Source organism: Carassius auratus, chromosome 34 (genome assembly GCF_003368295.1).
Source record: "Carassius auratus strain Wakin chromosome 34, ASM336829v1, whole genome shotgun sequence".
Classification (NCBI taxonomy): Eukaryota; Metazoa; Chordata; class Actinopteri; order Cypriniformes; family Cyprinidae; genus Carassius; species Carassius auratus.
In genome coordinates, this window is record NC_039276.1 from 6187076 (window position 1) to 6201979 (window position 14904).

Genomic DNA, 14904 nt, shown 5'->3' on the forward strand with positions numbered 1-14904 from the left:
CAAATGACAGATTTATCAGATGTTTATGAAACTTTGACTCTTTTTGATAAAATGAAACTTTTGACAAAACACAGAATCAGCAATGACTCATCTGTTTGCTGTGAGATGCACTGTTTCCATCTAAAAGTGACCTAATTTGAAGTAAGTGACCTAATATTATTGTAATATTATTGTTGCTTATTGAACTGTTCATAGAATCATTAAACAGTTTTAATGGTGAAAACGTTGTGATGTTGCCTAACTAACTGTATTTTAAAGTTTATTTATATAGCACATTTCGTGCACAATGGTAATTCAAAGTGCTTTACATAAAAGAAAGTAAAATAATCATGAAGAAAGAAAAATAAAACAAGCAATTTTAAAACTTTTAAAATGATTAAAACATTTACTTAAAATGAATTTAAAAACAGTTAGAAAATGATTTTACATAAAAAAACAAACAGTGAAGATATAGTGCAGTCAGTTCGGACATAAAACAGTGCTCATTCAATAAATGCACAGCTAAACAGATGGGTTTTGAGTCTAGATTTAAATGTGACTAGTGTTTTAGCACATCTGATCTCTTCTGGAAGCTGATTCCAACTGCGGGCAGCATAGTAACTAAAGGCGGACTCCCCTTGTTTTGTGTGAACCCTTGGTATTTCTAACTGACTCGATCCTAGTGATCTGAGTGGTCTGTTAGGTTTATATTCATTGAACATATCTGCAATATATTTCGGTCTTAGGTCATTTAGTGACTTATATACGAGTAAAAGTACTTGTAAAAACTTTTTTTTTTTTTACCATTGTATGTCTGTGTAACCTTCTTCATTTCTAATATAATGTACATTTTCAGGACGAAAAATAGTTTAATTTCTGTATATGTGCCATATTTTACAGTAAAATTTAATGTTTTCTCTTTAAAACAAATTTTATTTTTACTGTGACATTTTTAGATTATTTAACTAAATATTATTTTTTAGAACTCTCGCAGTGACTGAACGCCCGGCCGCACGAGGCCGCTGTGCTCCATCAGATTCTTTTCACTACAGCCGAAGAAGAAACGCACAGCGGCCACATGTGATGAAGAGAGGCAGAAAAACATGGTGGAGCAGAGTGACGTCCGCGTGGTTCGCTGCGGCGGCAGCAAAATAAACTTTAGACCTCCAATCATCTCCACTGACTCCAGGTATCCGCTAAATCAAGTTAACTTTTGTGTCTGATGTTGTCTGTATATTCTCTAAATGTCATCGTCTTAAACATTAAAGCCGTGCTGGAAGTTCCCAAAGGGATGCGTGATCAGCCAGATAGCAAATTAAAATCCGATCTACATGTGTGTCTGAACACTTGGCTAAATGACAGGTTCATCTTCATTTTTATAGTGGGATGAACTTTAGTGATTGTTTACACTGCTGATGAACGTGTTGTTAGCTTTGTGTTCAAAGATACAGAAATGTCTGTGAAGCAGCTAACGTTAACTTAATCTTTGTTCCAGACACACATGCATGTTGCTTTACCCAAAAAAACAAAACAAAAAAAAGTAAAATTTTTACATTAAAGCATAGTAAAAATATTACACGTCAAAATTTACCACCCTGGGTTGCTTTATTTTTATTTTTTACCCTTTTTAACCCCCCCCCCCCCCCCCAATATGTTGATCCCATTGAAATGGACTCTTCCTAAAATAAAAGAAAGCTGTATAGTCATGCATTAATAAATAAATAATATATATAAACATTTATATTGTGTGGAAAAAAAACAGTATGTATCATGATATAAAACCCAAGTGGATCCATTATTAAGTTTATTTGTCATTGCACAGGTTTTTTTTTCTTCATTGTTTTGTTTGGTTATTTTAGAGCATTAGGTTAAACTAGATGAAAATGGGATGGCAAATTACACATATGAGCATGTTTTTGTGGTTTTATTAAATACTATAATCCTGCATTATACTAAAGCAATTCAAATAAATGTAATCGACACGAACATTTATATTTATTATATTTTATGCCAAAGTACATTTATGTATGTATTTATCTATTTGTTTATTTATTTAGAATGTTGGGGCTGCTAAGGGATAAAAAAAATCACAATTAAACCCATGGTTTTAGTAAATAATTAAGACATTAAATTCTGTTTTATGGTAAGACAACTAAGTGACGTGAGTTTTTGATCATTTGTGTGAAATATATCTGTATGAATTCACATACATTGTTCAGAGGAGGTCTCTGAATGGCAAATATAAAATGCAAAGGCATTGTCTGTATCACTTAAATTTCAAGTTGTCTCATGGTTGCAGGTTTCTGTTGTGCGCCTCTGGGGATTCAGTGAAGGTCTATAGCACACGCACAGAAGAGTGGCTCCATAGTCTGCAGGGCCACACCAACCAAGTGACCGGCATCGCCTTGAATCCTGCCAATCACCTGCAGGTCTGTGTGTGTGCATCACTTGAGTTCACTTCTATAGAAAGTGTCAGATCGTTGAGAAGTTTGTCTTTGTGTTCCTTCTGTCGGTCAGCATGCCAATGAATTCTTAACCAGCTCATGTAGGTGTGTTTTGAAGTCCATTTAAATAAATATGAAATATGAAATAATTTGCATATTCCTGGTATTTGAGGTGCACTATATTATAGCAGAAAAATGTCTTAAAATCTTTTGCCATCTTCCTTTTTTGAGGAATTTGAATTTAAGCTAACCGTATATTTTGAGGACAAAGTCTTTATTCCAAAATAAACCTCCTGACCTCCTTCCTGGATTTATTTTGGATGGCTTACTGTTACTTCAACAGCAGAAATTAATCTTTAACCTGTTCTTTATTTCTGCATGCAGGTTTACTCTTGCTCTGCAGATGGCACTGTTAAGTTATGGGACTTCATTGATGGCATCCTTATCAAGGTACAGTTGGTGTTGTTGTGAGTAAAGCCAAGGCCACTGTTGCAGTAAATATTTTCATTCTTTTCATGTTGTTTTATTTCTTTTTTATTCAGACATTTATCATTGGACACCCTTTGTTTGCAATTTACGTGTCCGAGAAACATGAGGGAATCGTTTTTCTTCATATTGTTATGGATACAGAATCCAAAAAGGGTGTGTATTTCAGTTCTCCATCCAGAAAGCACTTCGACACTGTTTCTACAGAAAGCACAATATGAATAGACATGAATGCTCTGTGTGTCTGCATGTCCAGAGGGTTTTCAGTTGGTTGCTGTACATCTGCCCAAGTCAGCAGAGCAGGAGGTGGAAGCCAAAGAGCTGTCTGCTGTTTCCAGTCAAATCAGCCCAAACCCCAGCTGCACGGCCTTCGGTAGAGAAGTAAGAGCTCAATCAGCACTTTCTTTCACTGTGATGGTTATTACATTCTTTTTATTTATTTATTGTTTTGTGATTTTTTTTCCTTTGGTGGATGTCTTAAAATCATTGAGGTATCTGTCTAGAACGCTTTTTAGTCCAAGACTAAGTGATTCGATTTTTAATACCTATTTTACATAAATAGGCTTTTCAGGCACATAATGTTAAAACATAGGGCGCGTCACTCTTCCATGGATTCAGGAAAAACAAGCCAATTCAAGCCAGAACAAATCTGGCATCTCTTTTCCAAAGTGTAGGTCCTTTTCTATATGTTTTCAATTAATAAAATCCATTAATGTGACAAATCTGATAATAAATTCAATAGAAAAAGACACAGTGACAGCTTGGAACAGGAACAGATCGTATTATTGTACAATAACACAAGTGTATCATACTCTAAAGCCCAACAAGCTGGTGTTAAGATGTTTAGAAACCAATAGGCATGAGTACTGTGGATTTATTTCATTTGAATTCACACACACAAAATAAAAATCTTAATGTACAAATAAATTATATGCTCCATTCACATACTTTGTGTAGCTGAAACTCCACTGTACATGTAAATTCCAACATAACAGAACATTAAACACTAATAGATCGTCTCTTGATCTCCTAAGTGTATATGGATATTCACTTTGGGGTCTGTTAAAGACTACATTTAACAGTATTAAATTATTAGTGTTTTTAATTGTAAATATAAGATGGCCTGTTATGTTAAACTAAGTGGGAAATATGGGAAATAGGCATTCTCAATAAAATATTCAGGATTAGCCAGTATTGGATATTTCTATGAAGACTCGGGCAGAATTTATAAAGAAGCAAGATATATATAATATAATGTATATCTTAAATATATATATTTATTTATTTATTTATTTATTTATTTTAAAAAGTGTACAGTTACCAATGATATAGACTACTTGGAAAATTCTGTATTAATATCTCCCTACAAAAGAGGTCCTGAAATCCAACTTGCATGCCTGTTTTTTTATTTTATTTTAATTTGAAATGTTAGTTCATTTCTGGCTGTGGGAAGGTTGTTGAACACTGTCATACCTGCTCAGGTTGTTCTGGATGAATTTGTCTTCCTGCACAGTCATTGCACAGTTTAGTAAACATGGTTTACATTGAGTTATTTTTGTAGCTCTTTCGCACCTTTTCTAGCTGTTTTAGTACAGCCATTACACATCATGACTTCTAAACCTTATTTGTGGTTGTGGGCAAATAAGAAAGACCTGTATGTTTCTTGAAGCTCAAGACATGGAACCAGCAACTTTACAATTAGCTCTAGAGAAAAAGTCATTTCTTAACAGTGTGTTTTCTGTATATTGTATTTTCAGGGGCAGTACATAGCGTTTGCCAGGAATCTCCAACTGAATGTTTATTTCTTCAGGAAGCAGAAGACATACAGGTAATAACCGCTGTATCCTAAATAGCCTTTTTATGGTCAGAACATGTAGGAACGTGTCCAACCGCACTGCTTATTTACTGGCCCCAGAGCAAGACACGTGTCATGTAGCTAGGTTTGGGCTTTGCCTTACTGTTGGTTTTTCCTTTTTATTTTCTGAAAACAAGTCAATTGAGACAACACCTCCTTATAGTTCACCTCAAAATGAAGATGTAATTTACTTAGTCATTTAAAACTGTGGTTTTTTTCTGTTGAACTCAAATGGGATGAACAATATTCACACTTCAAGTAATTAGGTTATTGGTCTACTAATAAAAATCACTTTTTGATTGATTTTTTTTTAAGGGGATATTGGATGCCCATTTTTCAAGTTGGTATGTTTCATTAGGGTTTTTTAAGAAATGTCTGCAACACACTTTGGTTAAAATTCCTCATTGGTCGTGTAAAAAATACGTCAAAAACTGCTCTGTTCACAGTGACCTGTTTGGGTCCATGTCTTTTTAAATGATAATGAGCTATTGCTCACCCGACTGCTCTCTTACGTTGTTTGCATATTCGGTGGCGTGTTACCATCAGAAACAAAACTAAAACACTGCGTCCTCAGTGGCTCTGATGTAGAGAGAAAATAAAAACTCTTCAGGTTTTGCTTCACATCAGTGTTCCTTCGTCGTCACTGCAGCTTTGATGTGTAATGTGTACAGTATGAGTATCTTAACAATTAGATGTATCCTGTAATAATACAATGACAATTATTACTAATAATGAAATTATTACCATGTTGCTGTTGTAATTTAATTGTCAAATAGCAAAAATAAAACAATTTAAAAATATATTTGGTACAATTTATTAGTTATTCGACACTTAAACAAAAAGAAAAAAATCTATATCTGTACCTTTTTTCTTTTTTTACTTAAAGTTTTGACAGCACCCATCCATATTTGCTTTCATTACTTTAAATGTTCCTGTCGTGCTAAATGGAAATCATTAATTGAATCAGTGTAATGACCAATGTAAATTTAAATTAAAAGTCCTCCCTTTTTTCTTTTCTTTTTTCGTTGTAGTTTTTCCCTAAAAGCCACAGATAAGAAAGGAGCCAAAAATGCATTCACATGCATAGCCTGTCACCCAACAGACGACTGCATCGCCACCGGTCATGAAGACGGAAAGATCCGTCTCTGGTAAGGCCAGAATACACCATCCAGTTTTTTGAGTTGATATGCAGGTCACGTGATCCGAATCGGAGGTTTAAAGTTACTTTGTTTTTTGCTACAGGAGAAACTTCATTCACAAAAAAGAGTACACATATTCTACCCAGCACTGGCATCACAATGCTGTAAACACTTTGTGTTTTACTCCTGAAGGTGGGTTGTACTGTGGGGTGGGTGTGTTTCACACACTTTCACTTCATTCTCTGTGTCAAATGTATGTTACTGACCCCATCTGTAGAAAACATGATGTTATTGTCCGTGCAGGCACTAATCTGTTGAGTGGAGGCATTGAGTCAGTGCTTGTCCAGTGGCAGTATGGCGCAGGCAACCGAAAAGAGATCCTGCCCCGTCTCGGAGGATCCATTTTACACGTGTCAACATCATCTGATGGGCAGCTGTTTTGCACCTCTCATTCAGACAACAGTAAGTCTTCAGCTTTGTGGTGAATCTGGGATTTCCTTTCCGAAATTAAGCTAAAAGTAGTTTTACTTTGTGTACAGAAAAGAAAGTTTATTTTTTGAGACAAATTAAGTGGCTTTACTTTCATCATGCAGATTGTAATTTAGATTGTCATACTGTTGTTTTGTGGATGAATTGTGTACATTTTGTGAGATTCAACCTTAGTCTGTCTTTACCCACATATTTCACTCTGGTGTCATCTCTGACATTTTTCTGGTTTGTCATTTGCCTTCTTCCTCATCAGAGATCACGGTTATCGAGAGCAGCTTCAAAGTGTGTGGAGTAATTCAGGGTTTAGTCAAAGGTTTGTAAAGTCTCATTTGCACAAAGCATTGAGATTTCATAACCGTTGCAGTAAATGTTTATTTCTTCCGATGTTTTTAATGCTTTCAGGAGATGCCGTTTTGACTGATCTAATGATTGACCCGCGCAGTAAAGCTTTAGTGCTGAATGGGAAACCGGGTCATCTGCAGTTCTACTCCCTGCTGCGTGACAAGCATCTCTACAATGTGAGTTGTCCCGTTTCTCTTAAATAAGCAAGTATTTGGGGGAAGTATGTGCTGGAAAATGTTGAATCACATGACGGTGCGTTAGTTTTACCCTTGTGCGTTCTGCTGAAATGGCTAATAAACTTTTGTCACCTGACGTGTGTCAGATGAAATCACATGATCTGTGCGGCCGTCGTCTTGTCAAATATTGTTTTGTGTAGATTTGTGCTTACATTCTGTCTGTTGCATTCACAGCTGGACATAGTGCAGCAAGAATATATTTATGAAGCGGGTCTGGATCAGTTTGAAGTGGTGAAGGCTGCCTTTGACAGAAAAGGGTTTTGGCTTGCTACAGTGGAGGAAAGGGGACAAAAGTCCTCCGATCTTGAATTTTTCCTCAAACTGTGGGCTTACGATGAAAGTACACAAAGGTATTCACGCTAGATTGCAGATTTTAATAATGTTAAATATATGATTCATATAAGAAATGTAGGATTTTGTCCACGACATTTGCTATTTCTCATGGTCCACAAGCAAATAATGTAAATCATTTTCCATTTAATTAATACTGTTAGGAGAACAATCTAAAATTTTTGCACTGGTCCTTCATCAGTGTTCAAAATAATCATATTTTTATCACTTCGTATTATATAACCAGGACGTTATCCCATAAACCATACATTTATTAGACAAAATTTTTAATACAATTTTAATTTAAAACATTTTTTTTTAACATAAGCAATACCAGTATATAAATGTGCAGTTGAATAAAATTTCAAATAAAAAAATTAAAAGCAAAAACACACTTCACAGTTTGGGATGTGAGGACTGCACAGGTGTATGAAGGAATATGCCTGATATTTCAGTTATTTTACACAAATTGTGAAAAGTGTATATTTATGACTTTGTGCATATATATATATATATATATATATATATATATATACACACACACACACACACACACACACACACACACAGTTGTTGCATTGCTTGTAATTGCTATTTATCTATTTAGAAATATCATTAGGGAAAAATCAATTTGGGACTTAATCATAAATTTTAAATCATATACTTTATACATACATACACGCATACATGTATATGTATGTGTGTGTGTGTATAAAATGTATAATTAGGTCCCATATATATGAAGTGACAAAAATATATTTTTATAGTACAGTTCAAACTTTTGTGGGTCAGTAAGATTTTTTTTTTTAATGTTTTTGAAAGAAGTCACCAAATATACGGAAATTGAATTTGAGATAGAAAAATCTTTTGTAACATTAATGCCTTTTAATGTCTGTATTTTTATTTGTTAAAAGAAATGGACTCAACTTTTGAATGAAATTTTTTAATGTTTCTAAACAAGACTTTATTTTTGGACTATAATGGTGTATTGTTCTGTCCCATTAGTTTCGTACTGAACACTACCATCACTGCCGCCCACACGGATCGGATTATATCCATGTGCTTCAGCTCTTCTGAGGAGACCACCATGCTGGTGACCACAGCAGAAGAAGGCCAGTTCAAAGCATGGTGTCAGGGTGTTGACGCAGACACAGAACGTGAGTCAAACCCTTCAGACATTTGCAAAGGTGTTAGTGTTGGATTGAGAAGCCAAACACCGAAGGTCACGAGTCTGAATCCAGACATACCTGTCTCACCGCAACCTTTCCGTTTGTGTTTTAGAGGACCAGAACTTCTGGTCATGTGATTTTGTGGGCAGCTACCATAACCTGAAGCCCACAAACTGCAGTTTCTCAGCTGATAGCTCTCTCCTGGCGGTGAGCTTCCAAGAAGTCATCACCATATGGAGTCCGGACACCTGGGAGCTGCTCACCACCCTCTGCCAACCACCTGGAGTAATAAGGTGGGATATGTTGTTTTATCAGGCTGGGTACTGTATATGTTACCTGTCTTCAAATGAGTCAGTCCAAATGCTTTCTGATGCATTTAGAATGGGTTGCACAGGTGTGGTTGACTAACCCTCACTAAACTCTTTTCTAACTGTCTGCACAGTCTGAATAATAGTAATTTAGTAATTAACCCTCTGAAGTTGATTAATGCGTATACGCGTTATGAGACATTTTCTCCTGATAACCCCGAAAATAACTTAAATTACACTTTCAGCTTTGATTGTACAGATAAGAGCAATACATCAATCGAATCTGTAAAGGGTCTACTTTTTTTGTATACAGACATAACAAAACTTTGTGCACATAAAATAAAGATAAACAAGGTGTGCTGTCTGCAGCCTTTGTCTGCGCTGATCTTCATTTACATACACGTCTATAAAATGAACTGTAACTCAGTTAAAACTCAACGAAAAGACATGAGAGATATATCTATAGAAAGCCTGACATGTCTACTTTTAAACTAAACAAGTGCTGCCAAAAACAAATGTTCTGTGGTAAAGTAATCCATATGAAAACAACGTGATGTCTGTTTTTCACATCTCCCTTCATTATCTTCTAATGTGAACGCCCCCGCGCTGAATGCGCTATTCAGATTATAATGTTTCACTGAAGCGTGCAGCTTGAATACGCCCACACAACTGAAGACAAAGCAGCGAGACTTTTCTTAGAGTTTTTTTTATTTTTTTTTTATTTTACTGTTTGCTTCGCGATAAGAGGAATAAGACATAATTCACCCCAAAAAGATGTGATGTGGTTGAGGATTTGGGTTTGGATTTCCTCAGAAAAAAGAATGAAGCACTTTATTCAGCAGAGATCATAAACATAAGTATGTCTCATTTAATTTATTTATATACTACTGTATTTTCCGCACTATAAGGCGCACTTAAAAGCCTTTAATTTTCTAAAAAAATGACAGTGTGCCTTATAATCCGGAGCGCCTTATGGATCAAGGTTTTGTTGACATTCAAAACGTGTAAACATTTTACTAGTTAGACTTTTTCCAAACTATAATTCCTGAAGTCTCAATAACAATATACACTACTATACCATTCAAAAAACTTGATGTAAATAATATAAATGTAACACAATGCTGTTCGTTCAACTTATTCCCCCCTAAAAAAAAAACCTGAAAAAAAAATTCTCAGCTGTTTTCTACATTAATAATAATAATGATAATAATAACAATATTTTTTTTTTTTTGTAGAAAATCAGATTGTTAAAAGGATTCTGAAGGATTGTGTGATTGGAGTAATGATGCAAAAATTCAGTTTGAAAGTCCACTTTAATTGTTCCTAATAAACTGTTGCACTCCCAAGTGAATATTAAATTATGTTGTGGGATAATTAAATATATTCTATATAAACTACAAAGATACAATTTATATAGATTTATTTTGTCCTCACATTCTTTCTTGTAACTCTTCCCTCTCAGTGGCACAGCTGACTGAAAGGCTCATTATGCAGCTCATTATGCAGGTCTTTGTCTTCTCAGGTGTAAATCACAATGATATTCATGGTAGTTGACGCCTACTCGCATATGACTTTTATCAACAAAAAGTGTCTTAGAAAATTTTAATCAATATGTTGTTTTCTGTGAGTGAGTAAAGATGATTTTCACAATTTAGAAAGAAAAATTCTAAGCTACAAGCTCCAGTTCTCAAAAGTTGTGGCCTTATTCAAGTGATTTAACATTTTTAGTTTTTCACTAACCGCACATAACATTTTTTTTCTCTCAAAAACACAATCATGAACATACATGCTGCTCACATATTATTATAGCCCAGTTTGTGCTGATTACGGTGAGACTAGACTTTAGCCATTTAGATGTTTATAAGCAACTGAAAAAAGCACATGTCAGGGCATGACAAAACTTCTCAAAGCCCCCAAAATATCCTTAGACTCCAGAGGGTTAAGATTTAGATGCTGTCAGACAAAAATGAGGATTTAGTCCTGCTAAGAAATTGGGCGCAAGCCCAGTCCTGCAGGGTCACCAGGGACGAAGTTGAAGTTTCTCTTCAACAGTGTATTTTGGAAATAAGGAAGTTCATTAGAGGAAACTGATTTTCATCACGATAGAAAATTCATGGCATTCCTTGTCAACAACTGCTTTCGGTTCTTCCTTAATTCTCCGTGTAACAAGCACTAAATTGTGTCGTGTTTTGAAATATTTAAAATGGTTTCAGTCTAGTTTTCTGCAATTTTGAGCTTTCTCACCCTCCCTTCTATCTCCGACAGAAAATGTGTCATTTTAATTAAACACGTATGTCCTGCTGCATGTTTTAAAGCTAAGCAATCACACTCCAGTGTTTTCAGCGACTCCGTTGACTGTGAAAGCAGTGAACTCAGTCTCTGAATTTAACATGCATTTGGGAGGCCTGAGGAATCTTAGATTCAGCTGAAAAGAAAATACTTTATGGTCAAAAGTAAATAAAATTACCTTAAAATTATGCCTCTAATGGTGTGTCATTTTATGGAAGTCATAAATTCCAGCATTGTGACAGCACTAGTAAATTGGTCCTTAAGGAAGTGATAGAAGATGATATCTTTGTGTAAAGAACTGATTGAAATTAACTAATTGACTTTAATCCTCACATTTGCCCTAGCTATCTTGGATGCATTTATTAGAAAAGTAACAATTAGAGGTGAGCGATACATATTCTACAATAATGTTATAATTATTTAAACTATATGCGATTTGACATTGAGTGTGTATCGCAAAAACACAGCCAATGCTGCAAATATACTGCGTTATACAATCTGTGTGAATGCATGTAAATGCCACTTAAGATGCAGATTCTGTGCCACCTCTGCTTTGCAAACACAAATTTAGTTGATACTGATTTCATTTGATTGGTAGTCCTAAAGTGTCTTATCTTTTGAATTTGATTAAATGTAAGAATTTGACAAAAGATGATGCATACATTTAATTAGGTTAGGAGAAAAATGGCCATATAAAGGTACAAATTTAAAATAAAATAAAAATAAATTTACACGTACTGAAATTGTTCCTTTCTGTTACTGCTGCAAACGAATCACCGCACAGAATATGAAGAATATCAAACGCTTTGGGATTTGGCTGTCCACAGCAGTCCTTAACCTGTCCAAGTATCATCAATATGGTATTTATCTGAGTTAGGAAGAATGGAATGTAGTTACAGTAATTACGTAATTAAATCTGTTTCGTACAGTATTTCCAATCCTCTCACACTGATTTGTTAAGCCATAAGGTCATAGGCGGCTTTGCACCATGTTTTGATGTATATAATCAAATAAACTCAAAAAATTTGATTTTGTAAACATCAGTAAAATTATTATACCTCAGGATATTTATCGCTAATGTTTTTGGTAGTTCATTGCTGTCATTATTACAGTTTCTGATTAAGAGTAAAGCAACTGATTATCACTCACTGAGACTAATCTGATGAAATATGTTAAGTGACATGGGTCTTGCTGTTCATGGTGGTCTTTGAATTGGTGAAACCAACTAAAGGGAGCTACTTTGATCCACCAGGGACCTTTGTTTCGGCCAATTAAGCTGCTCCAAATACTTGATTGCAACGACCACAGAAAACCTTCTCTGCTGCTGGAATCTTCTCACTTGTGCATGTAAGTAGTCATTAATATTGGTTCATATTTCATATTTGCTGTTTCCAGTTACAAGTTACAGTACAAGGAGAAATTGCACATGTCTGTCACATTATAACAACCCAGTTGTGGACTAATTTTATGGTACTTTCATGGGCTTTTTTGGAGCTTAAAAGCATTGTTGGGTGAACATCTCTTGGGTAACTAATCTGGCTCAGCCTGGTTTTATTCACTGTTTGGTTTTGCAAGGTCAGTTTTATGTAATGTCAAATCTCTTTCATTCACAGTGGAGTGGAGCACATCTGTGGAAGTTTCCAAGCTGCAGCTCGACCCCTTGTCAGAAAATGTGGCTGCTTTTTCATACCAGTCTGAACATACAGACCGTAAGTGTTTGAAAGCTCACCACCTCTTTAATGTATCAGACTTATGCACAAACTAGTTTTAATGTATCTTCTGGTCTCTATACAGTGTTTGTTTTCAAACCCAACGAGCCGAGGCCTCTGTTCAGCCATAAGAACGTGTGTTCAGAGAAGATACATCGTGCTGTCTTTGTTCCTCGAGAAGAGCCGTTGAACAGTTGTGATGAAAGTTCTCAGTGGCTCAACAGATCTCAGCTGTACTTCCTCACCCAGAACATGGTATTTCACTGATATTTGTAATCACACAACAGTGTAAATCACATGCATAACCGTAGGACGATCCATTCGTGTTTTGTTTGTTAGTTCCTACATCAAATAAAAACCTAAAAAAGTGTTTTTTTACTTATAAATTTTTTTTTTTAAATATGAAAAATTATATAATTTAGGTTAACGTTTATTAGAAAATATTTTTAATTATAAAATAATTTAATTTATAATAAATTATCAAATTTAATTAATTTTAAATATTCAAAAGAAAAAAATTAAATGATACATTTAATATAATAAATAATAATAATAAAAAAAAGTGTATTTTATGAGCTAGAATTCAATTTCTTTGTAAGAGCAATCATTGTGAACAACTGCACAGTCCTTTAAATATGTTCTAATACTATACTGTGTCCTGACATTTCTACTTAAATGCACTGTGTTCAACTATCAGGATTTAATGACCTTCAGCACAGCAACAGAGGAGGACAGATTGTTGTCTTCGAGTAGACGGGTACAGTTTTCTTTCTTAAACCATCCTTATTCTCATTTATTTCGAAGACCTCCAAAGTAACTTTTCACTTGTGTGTCTTTTGGTACAGCTTGTCATTGATGACAGTGTTGCTGTAACACCATTTTACCTGCTGTTGGGCAAACACAGACAACAGCAGCAGAAACTCGACACACCGTCCCATCCAGCAGCTGACAAGCCCCAACAGCCACAGGGCTCTGTTACCATCACAGAAGTAAGTCATTTCAAATAGGCTGTCTGTTTGTTATATATATGTTTCGGAAGGATCGTGTGACACTGAATTCTGGAGGAAATTGTAGTAGTATTTAGCAATATTACTGTTTACTGTAAAAATATGCTTGCGTGTATATTTCCAAGTATTTATCTCTTGTAATGTTTTTTTTTTTAGTTGTTGCACACACCAGCTCACGTTCTACCTGCTGCGTCTGTCCTGTGCTCAATGTTTGTCAGCTCCCTCCTGATCTCCAACACTGGAGTTCAAGACCCCCTCAGGTTCTTTCTTCATATACATATATACTTTTTTTGTTTTTTGAAAGTTAACCAGAGGTAACCTTTTTTTTCTGAGATGCTTTGTACTGCATGCACAAAAATGTTATATTTTTCCTTTTTGTTTTTTTCTGGCACGCCTGCAGGAAGGAAATGGAATCCTCTGAGCAGGAAATGAATGGTGAGGAAGAGGACTCTGAGGAGGAAATGGAGGCATGTGATAGTCAGCAGGAGCTCAGAGCCCAGGGTTCAGTGGATGAGGTGACGCCGAAGCTTTCTAAAGCACAAGAGAGAGAATTGAAGCGGGTCAGAAAGACTGACTTTAGCTGGATGGCTGGCCTCGTTGACTCCAAACCGTGATGGAGCAATTGCACAGTCCTTTTTATGTGTTTTTGTTTATTCTTCCCAACTTCCCAACAGAAGCCCATTAGTGGTTTAATAAGTGATTCCTTTTGGAACAAAAAGGACAGCAATGCTATTTTGTAACTCTGAATGATAGTAAAATGTTCATCCCATTTACATCAAGAATTTATAAAGAGCTTTGTGAACAATGTACTGTGACGTTGAATTTATTTTAGTACATTTGTGCATTTTTTTATGTTCAATTTATAACTTTTTCCAATTAAAATATTTAAACACCTTGAATCAGGATAAATTGACTTGAGAGGCTAATTGAACCTATATCTGTCAATGGGATAAGTAAGCTTGTTTCCCTGTTGAATCAGTTAGTTAGACTTTTGGCAATTACTTAAACCCAGTGTCTATTGATTGCACTTGAAAGCTAGACAGAAATACTGAGGAATAACTGTGATCCAAAGGTACAGTAAAAGTTACTTGGTTTTAAATGTATCTTCATAAAATTATATAT

The 14904-nt window shown here is 35.1% G+C and overlaps 1 protein-coding gene across 1 annotated transcript; it reads left to right on the top strand.

The window, feature by feature from the left end:
• Window positions 1–1017: 1017 nt before the first annotated feature.
• LOC113053017 (WD repeat-containing protein 75) lies at window positions 1018–14681 on the top strand. Its single transcript, XM_026217612.1, has 21 exons — window positions 1018–1168; window positions 2279–2408; window positions 2808–2873; window positions 2966–3065; window positions 3166–3290; window positions 4667–4737; window positions 5796–5912; window positions 6007–6095; window positions 6207–6365; window positions 6646–6705; window positions 6795–6910; window positions 7145–7320; window positions 8306–8457; window positions 8582–8762; window positions 12319–12413; window positions 12680–12775; window positions 12861–13030; window positions 13473–13532; window positions 13621–13764; window positions 13939–14042; window positions 14183–14681. Exons 1-21 carry the CDS (start codon window positions 1083–1085, stop codon window positions 14394–14396), a joined length of 2511 nt encoding a protein of 836 aa, XP_026073397.1. The 5' UTR covers window positions 1018–1082; the 3' UTR covers window positions 14397–14681.
• The last annotated feature ends 223 nt before the right edge of the window (window positions 14682–14904 follow it).

Excerpts from the sequence above, each read along its gene's own strand:
- LOC113053017 (XM_026217612.1), top strand. The coding sequence starts at position 1,083 with ATGGTGGAGCAGAGTGACGTCCGCGTGGTTCGCTGCGGCGGCAGCAAA. Across the intron at positions 2,409-2,807 it reads ATCCTGCCAATCACCTGCAG|GTTTACTCTTGCTCTGCAGA; the intron begins GTCTGTGTGTGT and ends TTCTGCATGCAG. Across the intron at positions 12,414-12,679 it reads GAATCTTCTCACTTGTGCAT|TGGAGTGGAGCACATCTGTG; the intron begins GTAAGTAGTCAT and ends TTTCATTCACAG.